We start from the raw sequence: 14,796 nt of genomic DNA, 5'->3' as shown, positions 1-14,796 counted from the left end.
TGCTTTGTCGCCCAGGCTGGAGTGCAGTGGCATGATCTCGGCTCACTGCAAGCTCCGCCTCCCGGGTTCATGCCATTCCCTGGCCTCAGCCTCCCGAGTAGCTGGGACTACAGGCACCTGCCATCATGCCCAGCTAATTTTTTTTTTTTGTATTTTTAGTAGAGACGGGATTTCACCGTGTTAGCCAGGAAGGTCCCTAACTCCTGACCTTGTGATCCGCCCGCCTCGGCCTCCCCAAGTGCTGGGATTACAGGCGTGAGCCACCGTGCCTGGCCCACAGTTGGTTTATTAATGGCAGTTCCACCAGGCCTAATCGCCACTCACCAGCTAAGGCAGGCTATGCTATAGTATCTTCCACATCTGTCAACACTCTATGTTGCCCCAATAACATTTTACCTAAAAGGTTGATTTCTAACCTTTAGTAGATGAACTACCTATTACAATATGTTTTTATAATATATATTATCATTCATCAACTGTGTTATGCAACATTTGTTATTAAAGTGAGTCTAACTTCAATTCATTTTGGGGATTTTTAGAACTATACAAAACCACAATATAACTGAAGTTCCTCAATAGTATCACAAAATCAACTTATTTGAACTGCCCTTTTTAACTAACTTTTACAGATAAAAGTTAGGACTTTTATCAGGAAGGGGTCAAGGAAAATTTTCTGTTTCACCAGTACTTTTTGAGGCTGAGGTGGGCGGATCACTTGAGGTCAGGAGTTGGAGACCAGCTTGGCCACAGTGGTGAAAACCTCTCTCTACTGAAAATATAAAAAATTAGCTGGACATGGTGATGTGTGCCTGTAATCTCAGCTATTCAGGAGGGTGAGACACGAGAATCGATTGAATCCGGGAGGCAGAGGTTGCAGTGAGCTGAGGTTGTGCCACTGCACTCCAGCCTGGGTGACAGAGTGAGATTCTGTTTTGTTTGTTTGTTTGTTTTTAAAGATTAAAGCTAATGTTTGTAGACTTACAGCTTTTCTTCAGTCAAAATTTGAATAGATTTATTAAAAAAAATTCAAAGTCAAACTCTACGCCACCCACCACATTGAAATACTGTTAGCATAGAGATACTTTATTTAAATTTGCCTGGTTATGTTGGAGAAACATGTTTTTACTTGGTTCTTCTGTCCTATGATGTATTTATTCTTTGAATCATTTTAGTTTTTGGTTTTGATTAACTTAATAGAAAAAATCAGAATCTTGTTTTTTAGAATTTGAATGTACCTCATCCTGTTCGTCTTTCTACTGAGTGAGGAATCCTTTCTTATAGCAGTCCTCGATCTGTTTGTCATTGCACCCTGTTTCATCAGTTGGTGTCTGTCCCTCTTTTGTGTTTACTCTTGTGACCACAGAAAGACTTTCCATCTCAAAAGTCTCCTCATATTCCTGAGAGGAAATCCAGTGTGGGGCAGAACAATCATTGGAAATCATCTCAGAAGTCACTGGAAATCAGGTGTATTGATTTTCCTTGGGTTAAACTTCCATTCCAGGTTCAGTGGGGTTGGAAAGAGGAGGTGGAGTCATGTATAATATGATTTTACTTCTGCCTAAGATATCTAGATAATTTCTTCATCCAGAGCATAGATTTGGCAGTTTCTTGCAGAATGAGAGGGTGTGTTTAACAGATGTTTGAGCCAATTTACCCACACTGTATGGTTTATTAATAAGCATTTCTTAATCTCAGTCTAAAATTCCACAATAAGTAAAATTGAGGAAAGAGTTAACAGTGATCAGCTTGTATGTATGGTACTGGAAATTCCCTTTAATATAACATTTATTTGTATACTATTGTAATGGCATATAACATCTGCCTGTGATCGTTTGTGAAAAATTTACTCCCATATCTGGGATCTGGCCGCTTAATGAATTTCTTTCTTTCTTTCTTTTTTTGTTTTTTTGTGTTTTTTTTTTGAGATGGAGTTTCGCTCTGTCGCCCAGGCTGGAGTGCAGTGGCACAATCCTGGCTCACTGCAACCTCCATCTCCTGGGTTCAAGCAACTCTCCTACCTCAACTTCCCGAGTTGCTGGGATTACAGGCACCCACCACCACGCCCAGCTAATTTTTGCATTTTTATTAGAGTTGGGGTTTCACCACATTGGCCAGGCTGGTCTTGAACTCTTGACCTCAGGTGATCTGCCCACCTCAGCCTCCCAAAGTGCTGGGATTACAGGCATGAGCCACTGTGCCTAGTCATGAATTTCATATTATAAATGCATATACCATATATAGTGTTTAATGGTAAAATACAAATGTTTATTCATACATTACCTTTGGAAGGACATAAAAAACCAGTCATTGGTTGCCCCTAAAGGAAGAGAATCCTGTAGGCTGGAGGACAGAGATAGGAGGTATACCCTTTAATTCTAATTGAACTTTATATTGTGTGTAAGAGTTACCTAAACAGTAGTAAAGCACTAAAATGTAAGTAAAATAAAAATGACAAACAGTAAGAAAAGGTAAGTTAAATGGAAAAGGCAAATACTCTTCTAGTATAATTCTAGCCAAATATAATTTGGTGGCGTCTATTTGAGTTTCTTCTCACAATTGGTAAGTTCTCTATTATTGATTGATGGCTAAGTTTGATTAGCGTTTTTCTCTAGTTGGTAATTATATTCTAGTATTTTATCATCTTATTGTTTACTCAACTTAAAGTGATACAGAAGAGTTGCCAGGTTTCTCTTTGATATGAGATCTCTTCTTGATTTGGAATGCAAATCAGAAGTGTCATGTTTTGAATAAAGGGACCAGATGACTTATAGGTATTCTTTCTCTAAATATAACTAAGGTAAGATTTTTGTTTTGAGGTACTTAATCTATATAAGTGGTAAAGAATTTACTTGAATTTCTCCAAATTCTCATGTCTAAAGTCTGATTGATTAAATTCATTCTTGGTATTTCATTTTGAAAAGAATGTAGCTTTAGCAAACCTCTTTGTATAAATGCAGTGGGATTAAGGTCATTTAAAAAATTGTTATATCATTGTATTTTTAAGATTTACCAGTTTTATTTTTCTTTTTACCCTTTAGCCGGCCTCAGAAAGTGTGTTTGTGTCCATTTCTCCCAGCGCACCCTCTGCATATCTCTACCCACTTGTACATAATTCAGCATCCAGCAGAGGTAAGATTTTGTAAAATACAGGATTTCAAATAGAATATGAGTCCACAAGAGGAAACACGAAGATAAACATACTTATCCTTACCAGCTCTTTAGCATTTCTGAAAAGAAGTTGATGATAAATGCTTTCTCTTTTGGAAAAAATAGTTTCTTTTTAATTTCAACTGATAGTATAGAGTCTTATGCTCTAGAGAGAGATACCATTTCACAAAATCTATGTTATTGAATAGTATAGAAATTTAAAACTCCCAACAATTTTGTATGAAGAAAAAATGAGGTTTTGTGAATAAAGAGCTAAGAAAATCATTGCTTTTTAAATTTTGGTCATAGCTTATGTTTCTTGATGCTTGATGTCTTTTCTTGCTCCAGTAGAAGTAACTTTGGCATTTTACTCTTACAAAGTGAATGTATAAATAAATTTTTGGTTTATTTTAGATTAATAGAAGAAACATGTATATTTTATAATGCATGTTATATGTAAAGATTTTAAAATTAATACTTTCTTGTGCAGGTAAAATACATATGTGCCAGTGTGTATATGTGTTTGTAACTCTTGATTAGCTGCATAATGAAGAGGGGAGGAAGTTATAATTAATACAAAGCTACTCAATGCATACTATGAAATTACTTACTGTAAAATGCAGTTAAAACTCTTTCAGTATTTAGGAACTGAGGACATCATAGACGCAGTCAAGCTTTCTAAGAAGGAATAATTATTTTTTAAATTTCTCAAGTCTGGATCACTTGAAGACTTTAACAGAGGTATAAAAGAAATTAATCTTTTCTTTCTTTCAAATGATGAAACACTTATTTATTTATTTTTTGAGACAGTCTCCCTCTGTCACCCAGGCTGGAGTACAGTGGTACAATCTCAGCTCACTGCAATCTCTGCCTCCCGGGTACAAACAATTCTCATGCCTCAGCCTTGAAACATTTTTTCTTTTATTGCAAATTGTTAACTACTCCATTTGGTGGACAACCTTTTTCTCAGCCTTTTTTTTTTTTTTTTTTTTGAGACGGAGTCTCTGTTGCCCAAGCTGGAGTGCAGTGGCGTGATCTCAGCTCACTGCAAGCTCCACCTTCCAGGTTCATGCCATTCTCCTGCCTCGGCCTCCTGAGTAGCTGGGACTACAGGCGCCCACCACAACGCCCGGCTAACTTTTTGTATTTTTAGTAGAGACGGGGTTTCACCGTGTTAGCCAGGATGGTCTCGATCTCCTGACCTCATGATCCACCTGCCTCAGCCTCCCAAAGTGCTGGGATTACAGGCGTGAGCCACCGCACCTGGCCTAACCTTTTTCTCAGTCTTAGCAGCATCATGCTTTTGTCAGGATTATGACAATTTGGTCACTAGCAGTATTTTACTTCAGTTAAACTTAAAACATTGTACAGCTCAAATTTATGTAAACTGATAGCTTGCCGGCCACAGCAATTTTGGTTAACACCTGACTTTTGAGGCTGGGAGCGGTGGCTTATGCTTATAATTCCAGCACTTTGGGAGGCTGAAGAAGGAGGATAACTTGAGCCCACAAGTTTGAGACCAGCCTGGCAACATAGCGAGACCCCATCTCTATAAACAAATAAAAAAATTAGCCAAGTGTGGTGGTGCATGCCTATAGGCCTAGCTACTTGGGAGGCTGAGGTGGGAGGATCCCTTCTGTCCAGGAGTTTTAGGCTGCAATGAGCTATGATTGTGACATTGCACTCTAGCTTGGGCTGTACAGCAAGACCCTATCTTAAAAAAAAAACAAACCCAAACCACTTGACATTTGATGGCAAATACTGTGTTCATTTTGCAGTATACACAGTATGGTGCCTTTTCATTATTGTGTGGTTCCAGATATAAGATAGCTTTTTTAGTGTGGGTGTTTTCATTGATTTGTGGCAATATTAATGTTTTCTTTCTATTTTTTGTAGAGATAGGGTCTCACTATGTTGCCCAGGCTGGTCTTGAATTCCTGGCTTCGAGTGATCCTCCTGCCTCAGCCTCCCACAGTGCTAGGATTGCGGGCGTGAGCCATCATGCTTGGCCTTTTTTTTTAATGTTTTCAAATATCTTATTTTTAATTTATTTTTGACCATTATTAATCCATGGTTTAGATGATTCATTCATCACTGTGTGTGCTACAGATGTGTTTTATGCATGTAGAAATGCATCCATACAGTTTTTCCTTCTCAGCCAAGGAATTTTCTATTATTATTATTTTCTGTTTTTAAGAACGGGGTCTCGCTATATTGCCCAGGCAGGTCTCAAACCCATGGCTCAAGTTATCCTCCAACCTCTGCCTCCCTAAGAGCTGGGACTATAGGCGTGAACCACTGTGTCCAGCCATTCTCAGCAAAGGAATTTTCCAGTTTTCATCTAACTTATTAATACTGGGCTGCCTGTGCTTAACTTTAGCACACCATTTCCAATAAAAGGATTTGCTAGCCTACAGAATGAGAGAAAATTTTTGCAATCTACTCATCTGACAAAGGGCTAATATCCAGAATCTACAAAGAACTCAAACAAATTTACAAGAAAAAAACAAACAACCCCATCAAAAAGTGGGCAAAGGATATGAACAGACACTTCTCAAAAGAAGACATTTATGCAGCCAACAGACACATCAAAAAATGCTCTTCATCACTGGCCATCAGAGATATGCAAATCAAAACCACAATGAGATATCATCTCACACCAGTTAGAATGGCGATCATTAAAAAGTCAGGAAACAACAGGTGCTGGAGAGGATGTGGAGAAATAGGAACACTTTTACACTGTTGGTGGGACTGTAAACTAGTTCAACCATTGTGGAAGTCTGTGTGGCGATTCCTCAGGGATCTAGAACTAGAAATACCATTTGACCCAGCCATCCCATTACTGGGTGTATACCCAAAGGAATATAAATCATGCTGCTATAAAGACACATGCACACGTATGTTTATTGCAGCACTACTCACAATAGCAAAGACTTGGAACCAACCTAAATGTCCAACAATGATAGACTGGATTAAGAAAATGTGGCACATATACCCCATGGAATACTATGCAGCCATAAAAAATGATGAGTTCATGTCCTTTGTAGGGACATGGATGAAGCTGGAAACCATCATTCTTAGCAAACTATATCACAAGGACAAGAAAACCAAACACTGCATGTTCTCACTCACAGGTGGGAATTGAACAATGAGAACACTTGGACACAGGAAGGGGAACATCACACACCGGGGCCTGTTGTAGGGTGAGGGGTGTGGGGAGGGATAGCATTAGGAGATAGACCTAATGTAAATGACGAGTTAATGGGTGCAGCACACCAACATGGCACATGTATGCATATGTAACAAATCTGCACATTGTGCACATGTACCCTAGAACTTACAGTATAATAAAAATATATATATAATAAAAAAAAAGAAAAAAGGATTTGCTAGTTTTTGACTCTCCCATAAAAAAGTTATTAACCATTTAGATAGGCTCTAGGAGGGGGCTTTGGGAAAAGAAGACTTGGTGGAGTAGATGATATGGAGGTGATATGATGGAGCGTTTCAAAGAGTAGGTATACATACATGTAAAATTACCTAAGGGTAAAAATAGAAAAGCTATCTCAAAAATAACAGAAAGCTTTACAAGAAAATAATCTTATGTTAAAGGACTTGGCCTTTGTGAACAATGTGTATTTAGTCGTGAAGATGCAAACACTGTTTATTGACTTAACTAATAATATTAGATGTGAGAGGAAGGAGTGGTATTAGAAAGCTAAATCCTCATTTGTTATGAGAGGCAGTACTTAAGGGCTGTGGAGCTAGACTGCCTGAGTTCAAATTCTTAATAGTTCTATAAACTCTGAAACTTTGAGCAAGTTAATTAACATCTCTGTGTTTCAGTTTCCTCATTAGTAAAATGGATATGACAAAAGATATATTTCTCTCTCTCTGTGTATTGTACTTAGAATTGTGTGCCTTAATATTAGCTGTTATGATGATGATAATTGGTAGTTTTTGGATAATATCTAAAATCGATAAATCAAGAAATAGAAAAACAACATATATTGTATGGTTATATGGAGATAACTACCAGAAGAAATAGCCAAAAGAGTTAAAGTGATTGCCTCCAGGACGTGGTACTGGGGAGTACATCTGGGAACAACTGTGGCATTTTAAATCTTATGGCACTGTTTAATTTGACATATATACATGTATTACTTTGATAAAGGTTTAGAAACTGATTAAGTTTGTGTCACAGTCTCATGGTGATGGTAAAGAGAGAAGAACATTGTATTAAACATTGGAAAATGTCCTAAAACCACCTAAGGCGGAGTAACTAATCACTTGGCTCTATGGGATTCAAGGTAGAATTCTCGTGGCAACAAGAAAGTTGGTTTCCAGTGATGGAAGCTAGGACATTGAAGAAACCACTGATGACAGTCAACTTAATGGCATTTTCAGAAATGGCCACCAGATTTCTCCACTCTAAAGTTATTATTTTTGTTCTCTTTCCATACTCTATATTCTTTGGAAGCAAGGCCATAAATCCAGCCCACACTCAAGTGGGAGGAAGAGATTAAGTTCCACCTTCAGGAGGGGGGAGTATTTACATTTATTATTTGGAATTCTTTTGTAAGGAAGATTTGTTTCTTCTCTCCCATTTATTTATTAAGTCATTTATTTATATCATTCTGGACTCTAATTTGTACTTTGGGTTATAACCCAGTACTGTGTTATTTATTTTCTTGCTCAGATTGTTCAATTTTAGCCATTGGGAGCTCTTTAAGATTGGCTTCTGTGTCCCTTTGACATACCCCATTGTTTTGTTTTCTTTTTTAAAAAAATTTTTAATTTAAGTAAAGAGGCTATGCTGGGAAGAACCCATTGTTTTGTTTTCTGAGCACTTCCTTGCTTTTTTGGGCATAAAGATCTAGGCAGTTATCTTCAAGCTGGCATAGTGCAAAATGTAATTACTTGTGAAATGAAAAACTTGTCAGAGTAAACGATTCAATTTAGTTAAACACAAATTTACATTTTAATAATCTTAATCATTATATATATTAATGTAATCTTCTTTGATCAGTAAACCTGTAAAACATACCCAAATAGAATAAAAATGTATGCTTGTTTATGGTTAATACTGATAAATCAGAGAAATTTTACCTCTTTTTATTAAACTGTGGTCTTTAGTAAAAGACTTGTGAAAGTTATACATAAAGTTATGAATCAGATGTTCATTATAAAATATTTAAAAGTGTGTATATCTAAGTAAAAATCTATGTTTCAATTCATTTTTTAATTAAAGGAAAACAAAGTGTTGCGTACAGTTCCTCTACTAGCAGCATGCCTCCCCCAGGACAAGTGTAAAGTGAAGATCGGTCGTCGCTTCAGTGAAGAAAGGTAAATTAACTGTTAGGGCAATGTAAATAATTCTTTTCTACACAGATCTTAAAAAATGGTTTCTTTCAGCTTATTTCTTTCAGCTTATTCATGGTCTAAAGAGTGGAAATTAGTCAAAAAATTTAGGTTCTGCTAACCCCTGACCACACAAAATAATACAAGACAAAACAAAACAAAACAAAATCAGAAATAAAAAAATAAATAATGTATAAGCAAAGGAATGATAGCATTATCTGAATTTCATAGTAATGTATGTGTAACTTAAAAGGCAAATATACTTAGTGTTTATATCATTTTGTTAAAAGTGCCTTTCAGTTGGTAGATGGTAGGGTTCTTTTTTTTTTTTTTTCTTAAATATCTTCCACAACATTTTTTTTTTTTTTTGGTAGGGTTCTTGTATTAGATTTAGTTCAGTTTTTTTTCCCCTATGGTGCCTAATATAGTGCTTACTCAGTAAATTGTTATTATTATTATTTTTTGAGGCAGGATCTCACTTTGTTGCCCAGTCTGGAGTGCAGTGGTGCAATTTTGGCTCACTGCAGCCTCCACCTCCTGGGCTCAAGTGATTCTTCCACCTCAGCTTCCTGAGCAGCTGGAACTACAGGCATGAGCCACTGGGCCTGGCCAGTAAATTATTATTTGCTGATGAATTTTAAATTAAAGCAGATTAGAACTATTAATATAAATGTGGTAATTGAATGATTAATTTAGGCTTTTGTTAGAGTACATGATGAAATCATCGGGGAATGATTAAGAGACATACTGCTTTTGGTGTCCTTTGTAAATTTTTGCCTCTAGTATATAAGAAAACAATTGGTTTTTATATATTAACCCCATATCCAGTAACTTTCTAAATTCGTCTGTTAGTTGTAGAAATTGTTTTGTAGATTCCCTGGAACTTTCTATGTAAGCAGCATTGTCATCTGCAAATGAGATCATTTATATTTCTTCCTTTCTGATACTTATCCTTTTTTTTTCCTTGCCGCATTGCAATAACTGATACCTTTAGTATAATGTTTATTGGAAGTGGTGAAAGCCAACATCTTTACCTTGGTCCCAAACTCTGTGGACGTTATTAACTATGATATCGGCTGTATGTTTCTCCCCACCAAGCATTATTGAGGTATAATTGATAGAAAAAGTTATATTTATCATGTACTGTGTGATGTTTTGATGTATGTATACATTGTGAAATGATTAGCACAATCAAGCTAATTAACAAATTTATCACCTCACATAGTTAAGATTTGTTCAAAATGTTCAATAATATTGAGAATACTATAGTATGGCTGTGTCAGGAGAGACATAATGAGGAAGTGAAGCCAAAATGCATGAAAGGAAAGAAGTTTATTACACACAGATACCAGAGAGGTTAGGATGCCAATGTGAGGCCAAAGGGAAGTCTGGAAACAGCAGGGGATTCAACCGCTGGGTGGGTGGGAAGGGGAGACCTGTGGGATTATGCCTTTATTAAGGTCTGTGGGGATTATCCCTTGGGATTTCCCTGTGGGTTGTAGACTGGCTAGTTTAAAGAGAACAATATGAAGGGGGAGCTTATTCATATGACTCTGGTATTGACCTTTAGGTTTTATTGTGGTCAGCAGCTATGCAATGTGTTGGGTTTTGGATTAGTGAGGAACAAGTAGGCTATATGGCAAACACCACACAGGGAGGGAAAGTTTTAACTAGGCCAAAGGTGATAGGGTTGGCTGGATTACAGATAACTTACGTCAGGCCTAAAATGGATGCCAAGGCAACAACTGTATTAAACAGATTTATAACAATAGTTTTATGGTTTTTTTTTTTTTTTTTGCAGTGATAACATATAAGAGCTGCCTTCATGGCTGTTTTCAAGTATACAATACATTAACTGTAATAACCATGTTATACAATGTCATTTATCAGTTTCTAAAATGATGAGAGTTTTAATTATGAATGGGTGTTTGTTGAGTTTTGTGAAATGCATCTATTAAAATGATCATGTAGATTCTCTCCTTAATTCTGTTAATATAGTGTATTATATTGATTGATTTCTGCATGTTAAAACCCTTCTATTTCTAAGATAAAGCCCACCTGGTCATATTATAATTTGTGGGAAGGTTTTTTTCTTACAAATATAATTCATTTATTAAACATAAGGCATTTCATATTTTCTATTTATTTTTGTGTCAGTTTTTATATTTTGTACCTTTCAAAGAAATGGTACAAGTTATCTAAATTGTTGAATTTATTGTCATAAAATTGCTTGTAGCATTTATTTATTGTTATTTTCATGTCTGTAGAATTTGTAGTGGTAACCTCTTTTATTCCTGATTTAGGTAATTTGTGTCTTTTCTTTTTTCTTAGTCTGTTTTGGTCGATCTCTTTAAAGAACCAAGATTTGGCTTTGTGTTTTTCTTTGTTTGGTTTTCTAATTGATTTCTACTCTTTATTGTCAATTTTTTTCTTGCTTTGGATTTAATTTCTTTTTTCTTTTTTTAGTAGAAGATTAGATAACAGATTTTAAACCTTTTTGTTCATTCATATAAGCATAAATTAAAAAAAAAATAAATTGAGATGGGGTCTTGCTATGTTGACTACCCTGGTCTCAAACTCCTGGCCTCAAGTGATCCTCTCATCTTGGCCTTCCAAAGTGCAAGGATTACAGATGTGAGCTACTGTGCCTGGCCCGTGCATATAAACATTTCAACTGTAAATCTATAAATTTTTCCTTTTTTTTTTTAGACAGGGTCTTGTTTTCCAGGCTTGAAGTACAGTGGCACACACATAGCTCACTGTAGCCTTGAACTCTTGCGCTCAATTAAAAGTTTTCTTTTGTAGAGACAGGGTCTCGCTATGTTGCCCAGGCTGGTCTTGAACTCCTGGCCTCAAAGTATCTTACCCCCTTTGGCCTCCCAAAGTGCTGGGATTACAGGTGAGAGCCACGATTCCTGGCCAAGTTTCTCTTCTTAACCATTGCTTTATATATCCCACCAATTCTGTTATATTGTGATTTTGGTTTGTTCAGTTCAAAATATTTTAAAATTACTTTTGTGATTTCTTCTTTCACACATGGATTGTTCAGGAGTGTGTCGCTTAATTTCCAGATATTTGGGGAAGTTTTAGATGTATCATGATTATTTTGATTTCTACTCTTATTTGTTTATACTCTGTGATTTTAGGTTTAAAAATTTTATTGATACTTGTTTTGTGTTCTGGCATGTGATCTGTCTTTTGGTAAATATTCTATATGCACAAGAAAAGATTATATTCCTCAGTTGTCAGATGTAGTGTTACACAAACTATCAATTAGGTGAAGATGGTTGATAGTGTTATTCAAATCTTCTGTATTTTGACTGATTTTATGAGCATGTTTTCTCTCAAATATCAAGGAAATTGTGTTAAAATCTCCAGCTTTGATTAGGAATTTGTTTATTTTAACATTTTGTTCTTTTGGTTCCTGTTTTATCTATTTGAAAACTCTTTAAGTAGGTGAATATGTATTTTGTATTATTATGTTTACTTGATGCACTAGTCCTTTTATCATTATTATGTGTTGTTGGAAAAACTCTCAACCATTTTTCCTCTACTGTGGTGTCAACACCACAAACTTCAACACAGAAAACTTCCGAGACCCCCAAATATGTGAGGATTTCTCCCCACAAGCAAGCGAGCGAGCGAGCGAGCAAACAAGCAAGCAGTCAATTTTGCAATAATACTAGTTGGGTGTCTTCCAGTTCAATTCTGACCCTGCCTACGTGGGGATAGTGTCACATCCCACAGGATGAGGGCTCAGTTCCCAAGACTGCCCCTTCCCCTCTTCAGACACCATTGGCAAGTCCGGGCCTCAGGAACTTCTGACTGATCAGCTTCAAGTTGGGGCTTCCACAACTCTTGGTTTGGGTTCAGTTAGTTAGAAACACTTAATGTTTACCAGTTTATGATAAAGGATATTACAAAGGGTACAGGTGAGATACGTAATGCAAGGTACAGAGAAAGGGCTGCAGAGCTTCCATGCCTTCCCTGGTGCACTACCCTCCAGGAATGGCCACATGTTCAGCTCTCTGAACCCTGTCTGCTTGGGTTTTTATTTAGGCTTCATTATTCAGGCATGATTGATTAAGCCATTGGCCACTGGTGATCAACTTGACCTTTAGCCTCTCTCCTTCCCCTTAGTCTTTCCAGTGACTAATCCCACCCTGGAGCTGTCAGTCAATATTAGCATACAAAAAAACAACACTTTGAAGATTCTAAGGATTTTAGGAGTTGTATGCCAGGAAACGGAAAGAAGACCAAATATATATTTCACAATATCACAAATGTCTTTCTTTATCTCTGGTAATACTCTTTTGTCTTAAAGTCTACTATGTGTGGGTGCTAGTGTTTATATGGTATGGGTCTTGGTTTTTAAATTTAATCTAACAATCTCTGTTGTTTAATTGGGGAGTTTATTTCATTTTCCTGGATGTAGTTATTGACTTGTTTTCTTTTACATTACCAGTGAATACCATAGTGATATTTGTCTTCTGTTAGTCCTATCAGTTATTTGATCTTTTGTTCCTCTTTTATGTCTTTCTTCTGGGTTACTAAGTTTTTCTTAGCGTTCCATTCTATTTCTTTGTTGGCTTTTTAGGTATGCCTTTTGTGGTTAGTCTTTGGATTATACTATGTATTCTTACTTTATCACTGTTTACCTTGAATTAATAACATTATACATTAAATATATAACATAAGAACCTTATAAAAATATAATTCCATGCAATCTCCTTCTATTTTTTGTGTTATTGTTTTCATGTATTTTACTTTTAGATAATAAGGGAAACTGGGTGTGGTGTATATAGGAATTCTCTGTACTATTTTTGCAATAATTCTGTAAATCTAAAGCAGTTATTTAGATATTCTTTGCTTTTTTTTTTTTTTTTTTTTAATGGAGACAAGGTCTCACTATGTTGCCCAGGCCAGTCTTAAACTCCTAGGCTAAAGGGATCCACCTGCTTTGGCCTCCCAAAGTGCTGGGATTACAGATGTGAGCCACTGTGCCCAGTCCTTTTTGCTTTTTATCAGTGTTTTTTAGTGTTTCACATACAGGTACTTTACATATTTGAATAGATTCACACCTAAGAATTTCATTTTTGCAGGGCTATTTTAATGGTATTTAAAACAATTACAAATGTGAATTTTTCGTTGCTAGTATGTGGGAAAGCAATTGACTTTTGTATATTAACCTTATATCTTGTGACCTTGCTGTACTTATTTACTTGTTCTTGGAGGTTATTTTTATTTATTTATTTATTTATTTATTTATTTATTTATTTAGGTCAGTTCCCTGGACTTTTCTACATAGATGATTAGGTCTTCTGAGGAGTATATATGGTTTTGTTTCATCTTTCTAGTTTGTATGTCTTTGGTTCCCTTTTCTTATTTCAATAGCTAGTGATTGAATAGCAGTGGTGAGAGGACATCCTTGTTTTGTTCTCAGTCTTAGAGAACAGTTACGTATAATGCTAGCTATAGGTATTTTGCAAATGTTCTTTACTAAATTGAGGACATTCTCCCCTATTCCTAGTTTGTGGAGAGTTTTTATCATGAATGGGCTTTGGGTTTTGTCAACTGCGTTTTCTTTGTGAATTGATACAGTCCTTTGATGTTTCTTCTTTAGTCCATTGATGTGGGTGATTACATTTATTGATTTTGAATGTTAAACCAACCTTCCATCCCTGTAATAAATCTGGTTTGTGATGGTAGATAACTTTTTGGATTTAATTTGCTGATATTTTGTTGAGAATTTTTGCCTTTATATTCATAAGGGATATTGATCTATAGTTTTCCTTTCTTGTAATGCCTTTATTTGGTTTTGATATGAGGGTAATGCTGGCCTTATAGAATGAATTAGGCAATGTTCTGTCTGTTTTTAGGATCTGGAAGAGATTGTGGAGAATTGATACCATTTCTTCCTGAAATGTTTGAGAGAATTCACTGCTGAAACCATCTGGGCCTGGTGATTTCTTTTTTAGAAGATTATTAATTATCGATTCAATTTCTTTAATAGACATAGAGCTTTTCAGTTTTCGTATTTCTCCTTGTGTGCGTTTTGATAGTTTGTTTTTCAAGGAATTAGTTAATTTCCTCCTAACTATGAAATTTGTGGGCATTGAGTTTTTTGTAGTATTTATTATTTTCTTAATGACTTTGGAATCAGTAATGATCACCCTTTTTATTTCTGATATCAGTAATTGTGTCTTTGCTCTTCTTTTTTTGATTACCTCAGGTGTAGTTTTATCAATTTAATTGATCTTTTCAAAGAACCAGTGTATTAGTTTGCTA

At 35.9% G+C, this 14,796-nt stretch overlaps 1 protein-coding gene across 2 annotated transcripts in view; it reads left to right on the top strand.

The window, feature by feature from the left end:
• Positions 1-14,796, top strand: part of DTWD2 (DTW domain containing 2) — a 155,381-nt gene that overhangs the window by 42,490 nt on the left and 98,095 nt on the right. For both annotated transcript variants that reach the window (XM_034960376.3, XM_014344967.4), the window contains exons 2-3: positions 3,039-3,129; positions 8,399-8,493. In XM_034960376.3, the coding sequence (XP_034816267.1) occupies positions 3,039-3,129; positions 8,399-8,493 (186 nt within the window). The remainder of the gene's footprint in view (positions 1-3,038; positions 3,130-8,398; positions 8,494-14,796) is intronic.

The sequence above is a fragment of the Pan paniscus genome, chromosome 4 (assembly GCF_029289425.2).
Source record: "Pan paniscus chromosome 4, NHGRI_mPanPan1-v2.0_pri, whole genome shotgun sequence".
In the NCBI taxonomy this organism is placed as follows: domain Eukaryota; kingdom Metazoa; phylum Chordata; class Mammalia; order Primates; family Hominidae; genus Pan; species Pan paniscus.
Note: the sequence above shows the minus strand (reverse complement) of the source record. Positions and strands in the feature narration are given on the sequence as shown.